At 40.8% G+C, this 18847-nt stretch overlaps 1 protein-coding gene across 2 annotated transcripts in view; it reads left to right on the top strand.

The window, feature by feature from the left end:
- grin2aa (glutamate receptor, ionotropic, N-methyl D-aspartate 2A, a) overlaps positions 1-17493 on the top strand; it is a 145356-nt gene extending 127863 nt beyond the window's left edge. Inside the window, exons 11-14 of one of the 2 annotated variants that reach the window (XM_038696440.1) lie at positions 4872-4961; positions 6639-6736; positions 11454-11692; positions 13681-17493. In XM_038696440.1, the coding sequence (XP_038552368.1) occupies positions 4872-4961; positions 6639-6736; positions 11454-11692; positions 13681-15639 (2386 nt within the window). In that variant the 3' untranslated portion in view covers positions 15640-17493. The remainder of the gene's footprint in view (positions 1-4871; positions 4962-6638; positions 6737-11453; positions 11693-13680) is intronic. The other variant, XM_038696447.1, reaches the window with a different exon arrangement.
- The last annotated feature ends 1354 nt before the right edge of the window (positions 17494-18847 follow it).

Below are 18847 nucleotides of genomic sequence, written 5' to 3'. Positions count from 1 at the left end.
TCAGTTTATTTATTAATAATTTTAACAGAGAAACTTATTACATCCATTACAATAAATACAATTATGAATGAGGCACATTGTCAGAAATCTCATGAGCCTGAAATGGGGGATGGTTGAGTTTATTGTTATCCGATCCAGCTCCATGTTTCAGCTCCGGATTAAAAAAAAAAACTAAATGTATTATGGGTTGAGGTTATATTCAAAATGACAGCATTTTCAAAATAGGTGTGGCACAAATTCGGTATACTGGTATGGATATACTGGGCGACGGTAAGTGGATCAGTTTGATTGCCAGAATCCACAGTGCATATCCACACGAGTACAATAATTGCAACTGTAGGCTAAAATAGGCAACAATATGTAAATCTCCAGTTTTCCTAAACAGACATATGGTCACAAATTGCTCCTTATGGAGGAGCAATATATTCAAAACATTTTTTGTGTGTGTGTGAACTGACAAAGACATGACCCTTATGTCTGGATGTGTAAAAAAAATGTTTGGCAAGCAACGTTTGTGTGCTCAGAAGCTGCCAAAACAGCTGGAGAAAACAAACGCAGAAACAAGCGTGTGCAAATCTGATTCTCCTCTGTGTCTGCGGGCTGTCAAATGTTGTTATGTTATTTTTCTGTGCTCTCTCAAATAATTTGTCCTCAGTGTACTTCCACAGTGTGTGTGTAAGAGACGAAGGCTTGTCACAAAGCTAACTAAGGACAGTGTAAAGAGTGGAACAATTTTAGAGGGCTGGATGATTAGAAAAGTGGAGGTACTGACTCACATCACACCATCACTTGGGAAAAAGAGCAAAGTGGGCAGGGTAGGAGGCCAAGGGCAATATACCTGATTGGAGAAAATGAAGGAAGGGTGGAGGCCAGGAGAAAGAAGGTCAGGAGACTAGAAATAAATAGAAACATAAATAGAACCCTCAATAGAAAATTGAGGGTAAGAATATAGAAGGGAATGGGAAGAGAGGCAGAGGGAGGGGACATCAAGGAATGGAGAGATGGCAGGGAAAAGAGATAAAATGGTGGAAAGAACCTAAGGTAAAAGACAAAAAGTTTGATGAGGTGATACGATTATAAGTTATTTCTGATTGGTTAATGGCTATGGGATGGTATCCAATCAGAGTTCTCATGTTTAAGTACAGGCTTTCTCATGGAGAGGATTGGGAAGAGGAGAAAGGAGGAAAAAGGACACACAACAAACATGAGGATATAAATTATGATTCATGATTTTATGCAGTCTTTCAGGTTCTTCTCCCTCATACATTAGTCATAAGTAAACTGGATGTAAACATGTAAAGACATGCTAAACCACTCTAGCAACTATAATACTCTCAGTTGCTCTTGCCTGTGTTGTTGTATTGAGATACAGCTTATTGGTAAACACACACACACACACGAATGTACGTCCTTCTGTAAGCTAATACTACAAGAAAAACACACATGCTCATGTATATCTGTACACATACAAGGCTATCTGCAGGTGTGTGCAGTCAGTAATACCCTCATTGATAATTCTATTCAGTGGTATTAGTAGATGAGCAACACTGCAGCGTTCAGCTGTTTGGGGCTCGATGGCTGGATTAGCTCAGATCACACATAATGCTGACAGGCTTTACACGCAAAATCTGTTACAGCCACGAAAACCGCACAGGGGAATTTAATTGATTTGATTACATTTCGGGATCTAAATCACTTCTGTACAATAAAAGTTTTGAATTTAAATGTCATTCACTAAATGAATGACAAATAATTCTTAATCATAATTATGGTAACACTTTATTTTATGGTCCACAACATACAGCATAATTCTTTGCAAATTTCAGTGTAACTATGTACGTAGCGATACATACATGTAGGTATAAGGCAACAAGATGTGAAGTTAGGGAATAAGGGGGTAAGAATCTGGAAATGGCAGGGTTGCCAGTCCATTTATCCTGGAAGATTTCAATGTCCTGGACAAATAGGAGAAATCCTGGTCAAATATTATCTGTGTTAATTGACCTTAAAGCAACATTACTTTAATTAGTATTTTTTGTGATTTGGTGCCTCCATTTTCAAAGTGATATTCATTTATATACTGCTGTTGTAAATATGGATGGCGGTACATGTGCATTTGTGATGATTACATTACTTAAGATCAAAAACTAGCAAGTCTTTGCTAACACAGCAAAACATTAAGTGCTACAATGACATAGCAGTTGTTACTTACTAGTACAACAGCAAGAAGGCCAGCTCGGCATCTGTCTTGCAGAGGGAAAATCAGAAAACATTTTCCCTATAAAATATGATACAGTTACATAATAGCAGTGACATAGTTGGTGGTGTGTGTCTTAGTGCCATAAAGCGTTTTGGCTACTTTTTCCCACTCAGGATACATTTCACTGAAATACCTGACTTTGCAGGCCATTGAGAAATTCATGCCTTCATAAGTTTGGAGCGCTGTAAATCTCATTTCTCCAGACATTATGACCGGAGAGATTCTAATTTGTCAGACTTCAAAAGATTTCCACTGTAAAAAAACACTAATTACCATATAATGGAAACCCTGACTGTAGGTACTTTTTAACTAACAGGTATCTATTATTATGGGATACAGTAGGACCTACAGGATGACAAGGAACTTGTGCTGTAGGTACTTTTTACTACTGGGTACCTATTCTAATATTACGGAGTACATGGGCGTGGCCAACCTTGAGGGCTGCACACAGGTCATGCACTGGGAAAACATATAATTTATCATCTTTTACAACTGCATTGACTGTGAGATGGACACTCTGGGGTTTTGAGTTCAGCTGTATTTACTGTAGAAACCATCTAATTGTTGTAGGTAGGTCACCAGTCAGTTGCCAAAAAACCAAAACTGCAACAAAAAGTGTTTTTGGACTATGAGCAAGAGCCCACACAGGCAAACTCCATAATCAAACTCAACCAATCCACTTTACAATGCGAGCTGTAAACATGAAGTGTTACTGATAATTTTAATAACATTGAACTGTTGCGTTCATATCTGTTGCAAAAAAAGCCAACAGGCTGTAGTTCCCAAACTGACTCCAGAACTGTAAAGAAAAATGCAGCCTCTTCATTAATTTTCATTTTGGCAAAGTTGTGATCCCCATAAAGGGGATACAAGGGTTGTCTGGCAAAAAAACTAATCATGCTACAACCTTTGCCTCAGTGTTATCCAGCAACACACTTCATTGACAAGTCATATACACATCTATGTAAAAGCACACAAATAGAATACCTTGTACAATGTACTGTATGGCACTGTGCAAATTAACATTTTTAACATTCAAATATGGATACAGAGGAGCAGAGGCGTTATTATTATTGTGTTAACTTTCCAGAGTTTCCAGAGATTCAACATGAAGACATCTCATGGCATCTCATGAGCCTTCAACCGGGACTGTTTGTATTTCATTCTTCTTTTTTTTTCCAACGCAGCCCCTTGAGTTTTTATGACAGCATGAAGACAGCCTTGCATGTTTTACCTCGAACTGAATTCTAGACATAATATTGCCTTTCTGTTTGTGGGTGTTTAAGAGTTTGGAATTATGATTTGACACTCTAAATGTCATGGTAATACTCCAACTCCACAAAAACTCCACAAAAACTTTTTTTTGTGGGCAAAATGTTATATTATAAAGATATTTCACAGGTGTGAAATGAGTGAATTTGTGAAGTTGTTTTGGATTAGGTTTTACATTGTAGTTCTGCTAAAATGTTTTATTTGGGGTCCGGATACTATTTGCTGACAGGTTAATGTACTTTACTGAAGAGTTTCACTGTAGTGGGGTAAAATGAGATTCAGTCATATTAAATGGTCGTTTTGCCGTATTAAAGATTGCATTCAAAGGTATAGATGGAAAGTGCCAAGAAAATATGTGCTGCTACGTTTTATTCACTCAAATAAAGGTGTGACAGATCGTGATGGCTGAATCCCTCTCCAAGCCATTAGAGCCACAGTGTGTGTGGATAGCGTGTCCAAACCTGCACACACAAATCCATGCTCACAGATATGCACCAGACCAGTTCACAGCCACTTGTGCACAATCACACACATAGTGATGTGTATTCACACGCACACACATCGACAAACATGCCTAGTCCTACATGTTTGGACACACAGCCTGTGTGTGGATGGAGTCAGTGCTGGGTTAAGCTAATTACACAGCTGAACTATCGGCTGTGAGCCTCCGTTAGAGGGCTGCATCTGACATTCAGTAAATGCCAACCAGTCACTGCACTATTAGCAGGGCTCTCTGCTTGTGTGTGTGTTTGTGTGTGTGTGTGTGTGTGTGTGAGAGAGAGAGAGAGAGAGAGAGAGAGCATGTGTGTGCAGGCACAGACAGCGTGAGAGAGCAGCGGTTAGTGATGGCATCAGTTACATTGAAAATGTCAGTCTGAGTGTGGGATATTTTCGGTTCTATGTTCCATTTCGCATCCGGCTTATTTATGTGTGTGTGTGTGTGTGTGTGTGTGTGTGTGGACTGAGGCCGAAAGACAGTGAGAGAGAGAGATGGTGTAAATGTTTGTGTCTGTCTAACGTTTGTTTAGGTTGTCCATATGCCTCCAAGGTCCTATCACCAGTGAAGCGTGCTGTATTGAACCGCAGCCTCTCCCCACTGTGTCCTCTCTGTGTTTGGTTACGCTTGGATTGCAGTCCTATTGGAGATGATTTAACACTTTAGAATTGATCCGCAAACAACACTTTCTGAAAAATAAGCCCCTCTTCTGCTTTCTGTCGCCTCCTGTGCACTTCTCACTCACTCTCAAAGATTGAAACCCCTCATGCTTTGTCTTTATACCCTCCTTCTGTCTGTTTTCTTCTGTCTCTTTCCTCTGTTCTTTTTTCTTCTTCTTTGCAGTAAACTGGATGCCTTTATCTATGATGCTGCAGTGTTGAACTACATGGCCGGCAGAGATGAGGGATGTAAGCTGGTGACCATTGGCAGCGGGTAACTAAAGCTTCAATGCTTTAAAAAGACACTTTCGTTGTGGATTGTCTTCACTTCATGGTCTGATCCTGCCATTATTTTGGCCACACCATTGTGTAAAGTTGTGTAAAGTTTTTTTTTACGTTTGTTTATGGTTGTAATACACAGATACATGTAAATGCAAGCCTCAAGATTCAGAAAATGCTTTTTCAATGAGTTCTTTGTCTTCACAGGAAAAGTATTAAAAGAAAAGATTAACATTTTGGGAAATACGCATATTTGCTTTCTTGTTGTTAGTCAGATGAGAAGATTGACCTCCCTCATGTTTGTACAGTAAATATGAAGCTACCAGCAGCAGCCAGCTAAATTATCTTAGCAGAAAGACAGAGAACGGGGGGAAACAGCTAACCTGGCTCTGTCCAAAGTTCGCTTAACAGCTCCTCCAAAGTTCACTAATTAACATGTTTTATCTTGTTTGTTTAGTCCGTACAAAAACCGAAGAGTAAAAACAACAAATCTGCATTTTACGGGGGGTTATGTGCCGAATAATTTCTTGGTCTGGACCCGTTGCCCGGAAACCATCGGAGACTCCAGGAAATTACTGGTCCCGAGACCAATGTCTTCAGGTGTCAGAGTGCAGCTATGTGGTGCCACCACATAAGTTTGACTGACATTCAAATACATTTTTAATGAGAATGAGATTTAATAAGTCATATAGTGAAAAGAGGCAGCAGTCATTGCATAACTAAATATGAGACTCTTGGATTATATGTATATATATATATATATATATATATATATATATATATATATATAATGATTATAATGCTTATAATTGTATTTAAAAAGATTATTTAATGGATTAATGGTACACTTTTTTTTAAGTCTGTCTTAAAACAACACTCTCAGATGAACATTGAAAGTACTATTGGTCATTTATCTATTGCTTCTCGGCTCTATACTGGCAGCAAAGAGATCCATTTCTAAAGCAATTTCAGTGTAAGTGATGGCGAGAAAACCGGCAGTCCACTTTCTGTGCATCGACTTCAGCTAAAGATAATATGAGGCCTCAACAGTTTGAGCTAGTCAAATCAAGTTGGCATCTTCCAAAGTTTCAGTGTTTTTATTGCAGTATTTCCTCTTTGCGTTTCCCACAGTCTTCCCTTGCTAAGCTGCAGCTGTAAGATAGTGACACAAAGTGTCAATTTTGTGTTAAAAAGTAACTAAATTTGCAAGACGCATACGTGATTTGTCTAACACAGACTACTGAAACTTCAAAATGGCTTGTGGCTTTTCATTCATTGCTATAAGAAGGGATCTCCTTGTGGCTGGTATGGAGCAGATGGATGACAAAAGATGCCAACAGTGTTTCAGTGCACAGATGGAGCATGTCAGGATTGTTTTAAGATACACCTGAAAAAATGCAAACCTGCCCTTTAAGGCCAGACACTAGGACTGCTTGTTTATTTTTGTTAACTGTTTTAGCAATTCTGATTGTATATCTGTGACTTATATTTCCACTTCATGACATTTATAGGCATCGGTATGCATGAACTATCTCCTTAAAAATATTTCAAATCACAGTGACACCATCTGGAGAAATAAAGGTGAAAACATTTGCTTAAAGGTTAAAATGTGTGTTATGTGTGTGTGTGTTGTGCGTGCGTGTGTGTGTGTTTTGGATGTGCTTGTGCTCAGGTACATCTTTGCTACCACTGGTTATGGCATAGCTCTACAGAAAGGCTCCTACTGGAAACGACAGGTGGATCTGGCTATCCTGGCCATCATCGGAGATGGTGAGTAACACACTCGCACAGCGTTCTCATACACAAATTCAAAGTGCATGACACCATTCCAGAAGGCAAAAGGTTACATTGTTCCTTGCCAGCATTGTAATTCATGCACACACACACACACACACACACACACACACACACACACCTCTACTGCCTTGTCTGCTGACAGCACAAAGGAAAAGCAGCGAAGTATAAATAGTCCTTTGATGTTATTCTGGACACAAAAGGCTGCTCTAAACAGAGGGCAAGAGAGTGTAAGTTATTCTAATATATTCCTCTCTGCAGCACCAGATCTGTGTGTGTGTGTGTGTGTGTGTGTGTGTGTGTGTGTGTGTGTGTGTGTGTGTGTGTGTGTGTGTGTGTGCATTACTCTATCTGAATCACCACATTCCTTTATTACAGTAGCCTCAGAAGTTCTTACATAAACAATTTCCTACTGCAAAACAGAGAGAAAGCAAGACAGCTCGAGCTTTTAGCGACAGATTCATTTACATTTTACATCGAAAGCATTTTGCTGATGCAAGTGTTCACAGCCACTCACATTAAGTGCACTGAAGTTGATTAAATGAATATTGGTGTCACAATAATCCTCTCAAACCAAATTTTCTCAGGGCTGCAGAGCACGCAGGCTACAGTCCATCATATTTCATGGCTGGATCATTTTTGACAAAAATCAGGCTCAGTGTTTTGTTTGTTTTTGCTTTGTTTTCTTCTTTCTCCGTATTATTATTAATTCCATCCAAGCTTTCAAACTTCAATGTTGGTGTGACAGAGGAAGATAGAGAGGAAACAGATGGAGGGAGAAAGTGACGAGAGAGACAGAAAGACATAGGAGGTGCGCGTATGAGATGGCCAGAGAGATGTCAAAGAGAGGATGAGGCAGGGAGCACGGGATGAGAGGAAGACAAGGAAAGAGTGTGTGTAAGGTAGAGAGAGATTGGGAGTGAAAGGAGGGCAGTTCCTTGATAGATGACAGTGACTCTGTGTCTTGGCAGAGATTACTTGATCCGATAGACACAACGTGGGTGGAAAGCATATGGCTGGATAGAGAGAAGATAGATAAAAGATGTGTTTGGGGAAGAGTAGAGGAAGGTGAAGAACAAACAGACAGATCTGACACAGACATGTAGCAGGTCACATTTTGTCTTTGGGGATTAAAAATCTTTTAATTTTGACAAAATATACATACAGTCAGAATACTGTATTGCAATAGTTTGGAAATGTAACAAATTTATGATCTCTCTACTTTTCTAAACCTAGCTTCAGACAGCACAATCTGGATAATGTGTATGCATCTTGGAGAATTGGCCACAGCCTAAATTCATGGGTTTTGACAGTGTAACTTGTTAAACCAAAATGTAATCCAGGAGCTATTTGTGTCCGACCATTTATGAGGTAGAATTAGGCTATATCAAAGCGCGGATAAGCATTCTGAAGAAAGTTACTTTAAGTGAATGTCCTGAACTCGAATGTGGTTTATAATAATGTAATGTAGCAGACAGAGTTTCAAAAAGTTTGTTTACTGCACACACACACATTATTTAAAAAATGGGTTTTTTTGCAGTCTTAGATGCTTAAAAGCTGTGAAAGTGTGGGAAAACTTGTACAAATTTGTGTTCAGGTGTTCCATCTGACTGGTCACCAGACTATTTGCTTGAGCTGTCTGACTGCAAAAGAAAATTTGAATTTCAGCAATACTTCCCCTTGGAGTCAGAGCAACAGTGCAGGCAGTCACAGCTCCCCACAGCTTTTCCCTTGAATGCACTCTATTTAAGAAAGAGACAAAGTAACCTGTTGATACCTAAGTATCTTATTTATCATGATTCTCTTTTGCTGGCAATTTCAAGCAAGGTATTGTGTCATGCTAAAAAGATGTTGTTTGCAAATCTAAGGAGACAGACCTTCCTCAATTGTTCTAAAGGGTTAATTATGTCTTAGTGAGTCTGCACCCTTAGGACATCCAGCCGAACACCACCATGATATTTGTCTTTCCTCACTAGCAGCCTTAGTTATCCAGCCCTGAATGACACAGATTGGATTAGCCACGCACCAAATGTCACAGAGGAAGCCAAAGAGGGAGGGTGAACTAAGGGAAGGGAACAGAGAGTGAGGAATGAGAAAAGATAAGGTCTTTGTTGCTTTCTATTGTATCTTTCTTTCATTAACCTTAAAAAAACCCCTGCTAACCTTAAAAAGAAGTGATGTCTTTGCCTTATCAGGCAACATGGAGAGGACTGGACGCCCAGTGGATGGGGATACCTAAAGAAATGTATTTTGAACAACAACTGCCCCCGAAAACACACCATCAAAAATATATAATATTAGAATTCATCCTTTTTAGGTCGACACAGATATTTTTAAACTAAATTCACCCAACAGACATTAATCAAATATCTTTAGTTCTTACTTTTGTTATTTAAATTATATAAATACATGAAGATTCTCAACTAACATCAAAAAGTACTGACATTCAGTTTAGAACCCCATATATATGTCACATCTGCTTTTAAAGTACTACTAATAACTAACTCTCTTTGCAGATTATATCACCATTTACAAGGGGTGTGACGACACTTACCCCTAGAGACGATATGAGATTTGAGATTGGGTTCACAAGATCACAACGAGATGAGATTTTAACACTATTTTTAAGAAATCTTTAATGCTAAATTATATGCAAATTTTGAGCATTAAAGACTTTATTTCCTGCATTCTGATGATTTTTTTCTGCACCGGCTTCTGTTGAATTATTTATTTATTTATGTAAAGAGAAACACAAAATTCAGTTGGCAAGTGACAATTCAAAATCTATAGCTCCACTATAACAGAATCAGTGCAGCTCTCCGTCATTCTGTGTTGCTTTCAGATCTGTTTCTCCTGTAGATCAACTTTTTTCATCTAATATCATTCCTGCTGAGTCATGATTGATCACATGGACCCTTTTGCTTTTTTTCCAGAACGGATACTTTGTTCCGAATCAATCTGAATATGTCAATCCTGTTCACACCGCACTATAATTGAAAAGCGGTCCAAATCACATACCCTTCCAGGGCTTTCCTTACGTCATCACTACCTCATGCGTGCAGGTCGCGCTTTGCATTGTGGGACATCTCCATGACAACAGCAACACTAAATGAATCGAAGGTTGACTTGGTGCTTCAAGAAGGTGAAATGCCTCATAGATATTTGGTCAGAACAACACATCTCCCATTTGTTGGACACCTCACACAAGAATACTGAAGTCTACAAAATGGTTAGCGATAAAATGAAAGAGAGGGATAATGAGTGCCGCGCAAAAAAACTCTGACAGCAGCACATAAAAGGTACGAGACAACCTTACAAAAAGTGGAGGTACGAGTGGTGAGAAGGACAAATGCCCTTGGTTCGACGAGGTGGACAAAATACTTGGAACAAAACCAGTTATGGCCATCAGGACGTTGTTTTGTCAGAGTCTGGACTCACGTTGCAACTGGTTGTTTTGTTCATTTACAGCACATTGATACATTAACAACACACACAAATAAGCAACATATGATGCTGAAGCTCCATGTTGAAAGCTTTTTCCCTGACTAGAAATCTCATCACACCCCTACCATTTACCAGTAATTTATTTAAAATAAACATTTTAAAATGCAAGCACATAAGATTCCACAGCAGCTTTTACAGGATCTTTTCAGTAGTAACCCTGAATGTAATTTCTTGCCTTAAATAATGTATTTTCAAGGTTTGAACTTCTACGTTTTGTTTGAAGACTGCTTGGGTATTGTTCAGAACAGCTCTGTGAGGTATTTTGTTAAATATTTAAGATGTCTCTGGAGCAGCAAAGGTTTCCATCGTTACGGAAGGAGTCCATTGTTGTGGAAACCCTTAAGGAGCTAAATGACTTCAGACCAGTGGCATTGACATCACTAGTCATGAAGTCATTTGAAAGGCTGGTAAAAGGGGGACTGTTGGAAATGGTGGTAGAGCCTCTGGATCCCATGCAATTTGCATGTACTGTAGTGCTGGGAAGGGAGTAAAGGATGCCTCAATCACATTGCTCAACTTCCTTTATAAACACCTAGAAGGTCCTGGCACACATGCCAGCCCAACTTTTAATTTTAATAAATATTTTAATAAAATCCAGCCACATGTGTTAGCTAGGGAATTGCTTATTCATTTTAATCTTGATGTAAATTGTAGATCTCAGAGGTTGAGAGCAAATTTCTTTCTGTCAGAACGGCGCTCCTCTTCTACTGGATCTCTTCAGGGCTGTGTCCTGTCCCCTTTGCTATACATTCTTCACACCAAGGACTGTAGAGGCCAGCATGGGGATAGGCACATCCTGAAAATCTGCTGTTGATACAGCGATCATCAGTCTGCTCCATAAAGATCAATCTGATCATGGGCGTGTGTTAAATGAGTTTTTCAAATGGTGTGAAGGGGCCTGATTCTAACTGGATGCCACTAAAACCAAGAAAACAGTCACTGATTTCAGAAAGAAATCATCCCACCAGCCACCTCATACTTTTATTAACATTATACTTTTAGAACATTATAAATATCTTGGACCCGTCATTGATAGTGACCTGAAATTTGATGCAAATTTCCTAATCTGGGATAATAAAATGAGTGATCTGAACTGATCCCTTAAAACTCATTGGTTTAAGGCTTTTTCAGACGCCAATAAGCCATTTGCTAAAGGATTTGAGTCTCTCTGTGTTCTTTTGCTTTTCAGGTGAAATGGAGGAACTAGAAGCCCAGTGGCTGACAGGAATTTGCCACAATGAGAAGAACGAGGTTATGTCCAGTCAGCTGGATGTGGACAACATGGCTGGAGTCTTCTACATGCTGGCCACGGCCATGGGGCTCTCCCTCATCACCTTTGTCTCTGAGCATCTCTTCTACTGGAGGCTCAGATACTGCTTCACTGGGGTCTGCACTGGCAAGCCAGGTCTCCTTTTCTCCATCAGTCGGGTAAGGAGCAGTTTGTGTATAAGAGGTGTACGTTTGCGTGTGCAGGCATGTTCTCCAAGCCTTCTTTAGCCTGCTTGGTGGTTTGGAAGAACAAAAATGTCCTTTGACTTTACACAGAATTACAAATCAAAAATCAAAGCAAAACAACATCAACACACAGAAAAAAAGCTATTGAATCTATGAACATGTGAGTATGTGGCTGTGTGAAAATGTGGGCCTGGGGTGGTGTGACAGGGTTAATAGTGGTCGTGTTCAAGGCTATAAGGTGCACCAAGGCACAGCAACTATACTGGGGGCTAATGCTGCATTATCCAGTTCAGGCAGGACTGTCTTAGTTCTATTTACTATCAGCAGAATAAGAGAGCAGAGCAAGCAAGCACACATACAGAGAGCTACTACTAAACTAAGAGACCAAGAAAGTGAGTGAAACAAGGGGGAAGGAGGGAGGGCTGCACAAAGGAGGATAAGAGGGGAGGATGGGGATGGAGGCGGGAGGAGGGGATCACGAGGCAGCCCTGAATTTTGACAAAAATAGATTCTAATTGCAGCATGTTTTTGGGTGAAATCACGGCAACCCGCACTAAATCAATCTATCCTCTCTCATTCAGTTAAAAGGTCAGCATTCCTCCTTGTTGTGTGTGAGAACAGAAGACATGGACGTGCATCCTTAAAAGCACTGCAGTGTCTCTGCACTATTTTTGAGGCAGAGTGTGACTGTTTTCAAAGTTAACAGAGGGGGGTAGTGACTAGAGAAAAACTTTTAGAGAAGATGAAGTGAGGTTCTTGAAAAATATGTTATTTCAAAGGCCTTCTCAAGATTGATTTAGGGCAAAAGACATCCTCAATTGCCTATCTTGTGTTGATAAGCTCCACAAAATGTGTGCTGAACCGGAAAGCACTGAATTTGATAAATGTGATAAATACCTTTTAAGGATGTATTTGTGAACTGGGAGATCAGTTAGGAAATAATTTGCTTTTGTTCTGTAAACCATAAAATAAGAGCTCTACGACATTGCTTTTTGGCATTATATTTTCAGCTGTTGTTTAGCTGATAGTCCAAACAAAAAGATTGGTTCTATTAACCTCCCTCACAGTTGTGGTGATGTTAATTTATCCTGTTCTCTGTTGTTCCTTCTCAAAGAATGTGACACCCCTGGAGAGACTGGAGGCATGGGGCATAGAGTTGAGAGATAATCTAACCAGTTTCTCATATTCTATTCACATTATTTTGTCTGGATAATTTCTATCAACTATATTACATTATATATTTTTGTTAACAGTTGTACTGTAAAATTGATGGAGCTGCAGAATACTTTTTTGTTGACATTTTGTCCCCTTCAGAAAATATACATTGGTATTTCATTGGTTTATTAAAGCCAGGAGTTTGTGGTGATAGTGGGGCTATTTAACCTGGTTGGATTATTTATTTAGCAATATTCTGTGTATGTTTTTTTTTTTTTTGATTAACTCTAAATCCTTTCCACTTAAGGACTTCCTAAATGATCATGTTGTTTTTAATGTACCATCCTCTTAACTCGATCATAAATGCTTGTTTAGAAGATTCATATCTGATACAAAACTAATTTCCATATTTATTAAGGGTGTAGTTGGATTTTCTTTGTTAATTGAACAAGTATGCTTCAGAGAAAAGCAAAGAACGCCTAATTTATTACAGTTTCAAGTTAATGGTGATAAAAACTGTTGGTTCTGTGATTTGCTGAGTCACTACCAATTTCATACATTTTAATAAAACATACAGAGCACGAATATGTTTGGCCAGATTAGATAAGTAATCATTATTCTGCTGTTCTCTCTCCATTTCTCCCTCAATCCCTTTTAATGTTTGATTCTCCCTCTCCCATTTCATTTTATCTCTTTCCCTCTCCCACTCCTCCCTCTCATTTTCCCCTGCTATCCTCATTTTTTTTACTTGACTTTTCCTAATTTCCTTCTCCACTACACTTCTTCATCCATATGTCTCCATGCAGGGAATCTGGAGTTGCATCCATGGAGTCCACATTGACATGAAGAAAAAGACAGATCTAGACTTTAGCCCCCAGGACAAAATGCTTAAGCTCATCAAGTCAGCCAAACAGATGACCAACATGTCTAACCTAGGTGGCTCCCGCATGAATTCACCCAAACGTGAGTTCATGCACTCAGCTGGCCCCATGATCATGGACATGATGGCAGAGAAAGGCAACTTTATTTATGCTGACAACCGAAGCTATGCGCCCAAAGATATGATCTATGGGGACACTGGTGACCTGCAGTCTTATCTTGCTAACCGCCACAAAGACCACCTTAACAACTACATCTTTCAGGGAGGCCAACATCCTCTGACCCTGAATGATGCCAATCCTAACACAGTAGAGGTGGCAGTAACTGCTGACACAGTCCAGACAAACGCCAAGCCGCCCAGGACCCTGTGGAAGAAGTCAGTGGACACACTTCGTTCTGTGCCACCCGGGCCCCCTCCGATGCCTGACATGCTGATGCCAGACCCACGAATGTCAATGAAGACACAGCGCTACATCCCTGAGGACACAGCCCACTCTGACATCTCCGACTGTTCTAGCAGGGCAGCCTCCTACAAGGACCCAGAAAACAACAAGCACCTGAAGCCCAAGGACAACTTAAAAAAAAGATCGGTGCCGTCAAAATACCCAAGGGACTGCAGTGAGGTGGAGCTGTCCTACTTAAAGACAAAGCAGGTCAGCGGTGGAACCAACCAAACCGGGAGAGGAGGAGGAGGAGAGAAAATCTACACAATCGACTCAGACCGAGAGCTGAGCCTGCACTCAGATCCCATTCATTACCGCGAGAGTCGTGGCCTTGCTGCTGACGATTTGGATTATCCCGAGATCTACTCCGACCACAGTGACAACTATAGGAAGTGTGAGCAGCCAATCATTCATCTGAACTCCTCGCCTTTGCATCACACCGACTCAGATCTTCTACCAGATCCAACTTACTCTAAACACTACAGCCTGAAAGAAAAAAACCTTTCCCCACATGAATCCATTGATCGCTACAAACAGACACACTGTCGTTCCTGCTTGTCCAAAGTGCCAGCTAGCTACCCACCAGGAGGGCCGTACACCCCTACCGCCTCGGCCTCAGCTTCTGCCACACGCTCACCTTATAATAGGTGTGAAGCATGCCTCCACATGGCCAACCTGTATGACATTACTGAGGACCAGCTCCTCTCAGACCCCTTGGTCAGTCCCACCATGCACCACCAACAGCAGCAGCAACCAGATGAAATGTTTGGTCTGTATTGGCCTCAGACGGATGGACCGCATGTCCAAAAGAGAAACCGCTTGAGGCTGAGTCGTCAGCACTCCTTTGATAACATCATGCTAGAAAAGCCCAAGGATGTAGACCTGGGCCGACCTGCGCGCAGCGTCAGCCTCAAGGAGAAGGATCGTTTCCTGGACTCCACATCTGACTCGCACTATGCGAACCTCTTCGGCATGCGTCCCTACTCTGGCAGACTGTTTGGCACAGGCTCCAAGTCAATGCTGTTTAACCACAATCTGGAGGAAAGCAAGAGGAGCAAGTCCCTGTATCCGGCCCATGGCTCGGACAACCCTTTCCTCAGCCACTCGCTGAGGGATGACACCAGCAGCAGACTGGTCCATGGGCGTAGCTCCTCTGATATTTACAAACAGCTGGCAGTGGCCTCACCTGCAGCAGTCCTTGGAGCGCCCCCCATCAAAACACGCAACGATGCGAACAATCTCCGCTCATCCGTTAAATCCACCACTTCATACTGCTCACGGGACGGACGGATAGCCAATGACATGTACAATAAAGAGCATGTGATGCCTTACTCAGCCAATAAGACTAGTGCATACCCGGCCCCACGTGGCGTCCTAAACTCAGCCCAGTTCAGCAATAGACGGGTGTATAAAAAAATCCCCAGTCTGGAGTCAGATGTTTAGTTGATATAAGAAATGTTGTGTTCTCTCTTCTTTACTCCTCTCTGGGTTTGTATTATAATTTATTTACTATGTTATCCACCAAGGGATGCCATAGCCACACTACGTTTTTCTTCTTCTCTTCGACATTGTAATCCAAAAGAACTTGTGCCCACTTGGGTATGACGGTACTACTACTACTACTCTCTTTGCAGATGATATCACCATTTTTGTCCATTCTCTGCCATGTACCGATGAGTTGGCTGCATGGCCAGCACGCTGCCATAAGGTATCCTGGTGTAAAGGTGAGGGGAGTCATTAACCCCCTAGGTTTTAAGAAGGGATAGGAAATGGCATAGTCCCATTAGTGGGCAGAGAAAGTTTAAGTTACAGTGAAGGAGGACTCCAAAGGCATTGTTGGGGAAGAGGCAGTTTTTGTGTGTGGTGAGGATGGAAGAAATCTTATGAGAGAGGAATTAGAAGGAGAGAGAGAAGAGATAACCTCTCTTTCAACCCCTAGTCCTTTTTCCGTTCCACCTCCACTGTCAAGCTTGGGGCTCGCTAGTTGAGGAGAACAGGCCTGACAGGGAGACCAGATGGACACGTTTGATGTCGTGGCCAGACATGGAGGCATCCCAGGAGGGCAGAGACGTCACAGTGAGCTAGTCCAACGGTCTGCTGCTAGTTACTCTGACAAATATGGCCACTGAGACACCTGGCAGTGAAAGAGGAGAGAAAGGGAAAAAAGGGATGAGCAGAGTGCAGCCTCCAGCAGTTTTCGGCAGTTAGGCATCAGCGTGCTTGGTCAGAATTTGGTTTTATGTGTTAAGCCTAAGGGACATGATAGTGACTTGAAGCTGAGAGTAATGTAGGTGCTATTAATGAATAATGTTTACAGACTGACAGATAAAAAAAAAGACTGACAAAATGACAGAATGATAGAAAAGGACAGACAAGCAGGGAAACCTAAAGGGCAAATGATGGGCATTTCATTTGTGGCGCTGCGCATAGAAAAATAATTGCAAAGTATTGCTTTTTTATTCTATTAAACTATAAGATTTATTAGGGATTCTGGCATCCGGATCCCCCTATGTAGGATTTTAGTGTTTGCTTATTTGGTAGCACAATAGCCATTAGTTTCTAAACCTCTCTCCCACATTTGCTTTTGGAGAAGCATAGCTTTCTGAAAAATACCATCAGGAGTGGTAGATTATTTTGCATGTGTTGATTTTTTCTGTGTTGGAAAAGACAAATTACACACAAATACACTCTCAGACACATATTTTACATGTTTTTGAAAAGGAACTGTGTCTTTCCATATATGGTGGATAGATACTTGTACAATCGAAACCTTTATCCTTGACGTTTGTGCTTAGTAAATCAGTGTCATGCTGTGGCTCCTGCTGCAAAAGAGCAAGAAAGTGGTGGAAGGAAAGAGAGCAAAGAGGAGATAAACAAGGGAGAAAAGGATGAAATGACAACTGAGTCCATGACCCCCTTGTTTGAGTTGGGTGCTGATGTGTTTTTGTCTTCCGACCTCCCTGCCACTGAGAAACAGGGTATTAGCTATAAAAAAAAGACAATTCCTTCCTTCTTTCCTCCTTCCTTCTTCCCTTCCTCGATCAACATGACACATCACTAGAGTGTTGGACAACTATAGGAACTACTTTATTTTATTTCTTTAGTTCTTTTTTGACATTGAACTTTGATTGGTACAGCAGTAGCAGTGCTATACTGTATCTAACCACTGAAGTCTAACTGGGGATTGGGTTAACAATTATTGATCTTCAATTACTGTTGATCCACAATCAACCAAGGCTCCTGAGGATCTGAAGACTACCTGAGATGGATCCCTTGTTTACCTTCATAGTGTTGTTTGGGCGGGATGTGGGATGGGAGAGGTGGGTGGAATGTGGGATGGGTGGGTGGAATGTGGGATGGGTGGGTGGGCGAGGCAAGATGGAGATGGATGGAGCCAAAGAGGCAACACTGTTATGCTGATCAATCATGTATCCATCTTAGTGGGGAGTAAGTTGTGTGTGTGCATGGCAGAACTTGGGTAAGCTTGAAGTCGTCACTTGAAAACTTGGTTCCTAATCTGATTGTTTATGCATTTGTTTTTTGTTCTTCTTGATAACACTTAGCTAAAAAGACTTGCGTATGCACATACTTCCATGTATTCGCGTGCCCACAAAACACTTTTTTGTAGCATTATACTGTACAAAATTGTACAGTCAAATGAAATATCATGTATCCATCTTAACTGACTGATTGATTTGCTTGATTGATTGGATTCACAAAGCCAAATTGTCTCAAATAAAATACCTCAGGATGATTCTGTGCGTTTTGGGGGAGCTTCAACCGTAGCAACAGAACATGATGCGGCACAGATTTTTGTATTAAAAAAAAACATAAAAGAAAAAAAAAACCTTCACCATGATTTACAGCGGCTGCAAAGCAGGATCAAACTTTTCTCCTTTTGATGTTTACCAGTCCTAGGTCTTCCAGTTCGGCTCTTTGCCCGAGCTCATGCAACCCAAGTAAAGAGAGAAGAAGAGGAAGAGAAGGAGGGAAAGGAGGGATGGTGTTAGGGGGCTTAGATCGTTTTGCTCAGTGAGGGGTGTGTTGAGTGCAGCTCCACTCCTTGCCAAACCGAGTACCCTTAACAGAATGGAGGATGTCTGTTAAGGGTCTGAAATCTGAAAAGCTACCTTTATATGGATTACTCAAACAGGAATCTCTCTCTTTCCTCTCCATGGTTTTTAATGGCAGTCAACTGCATTAGCCACTGTGTTTCAATTGAAGCTCCATCTTTAACAACCATGGTCATATCACCCTTTTGTACTCTTGGAATACTGCAGTGAACCTCTCCTTGATTCCCAATCAGCTCACCCAATGTTGACTGATGAGCAACATTATTCTTTTTTTGTATCTGCATATTTATTATTATTCTCATATTTATCGCCACATGCTGCTTGCGTGACCTGACAAGTGAACAATATGCACATGTAAAAATATCAGACGGCACCCTCGCATTTTATGAACTCATGATGATTTGTTCTGTTTGTTCTACTTTTAGAGAACTGTCACATAAACTGATGCTGATTTATGTTCATACACACACACACACAAACACACTCAGACACACCCTTGTGATGACAACCCTGCTCTTTTTAATGACAAAAATGTATTTTAATTACATTTAATGATAAATAATGAGGTGATGGCATGC

Source organism: Micropterus salmoides, unplaced genomic scaffold (genome assembly GCF_014851395.1).
Source record: "Micropterus salmoides isolate LMB-PRFRI ecotype aquatic unplaced genomic scaffold, ASM1485139v1 Ms_hic_scaffold_10, whole genome shotgun sequence".
NCBI classification, from domain to species: Eukaryota; Metazoa; Chordata; class Actinopteri; order Centrarchiformes; family Centrarchidae; genus Micropterus; species Micropterus salmoides.
The sequence above is the reverse complement of the archived record's forward strand: the minus strand, read 5'-3'. Positions and strand labels throughout refer to the sequence as shown.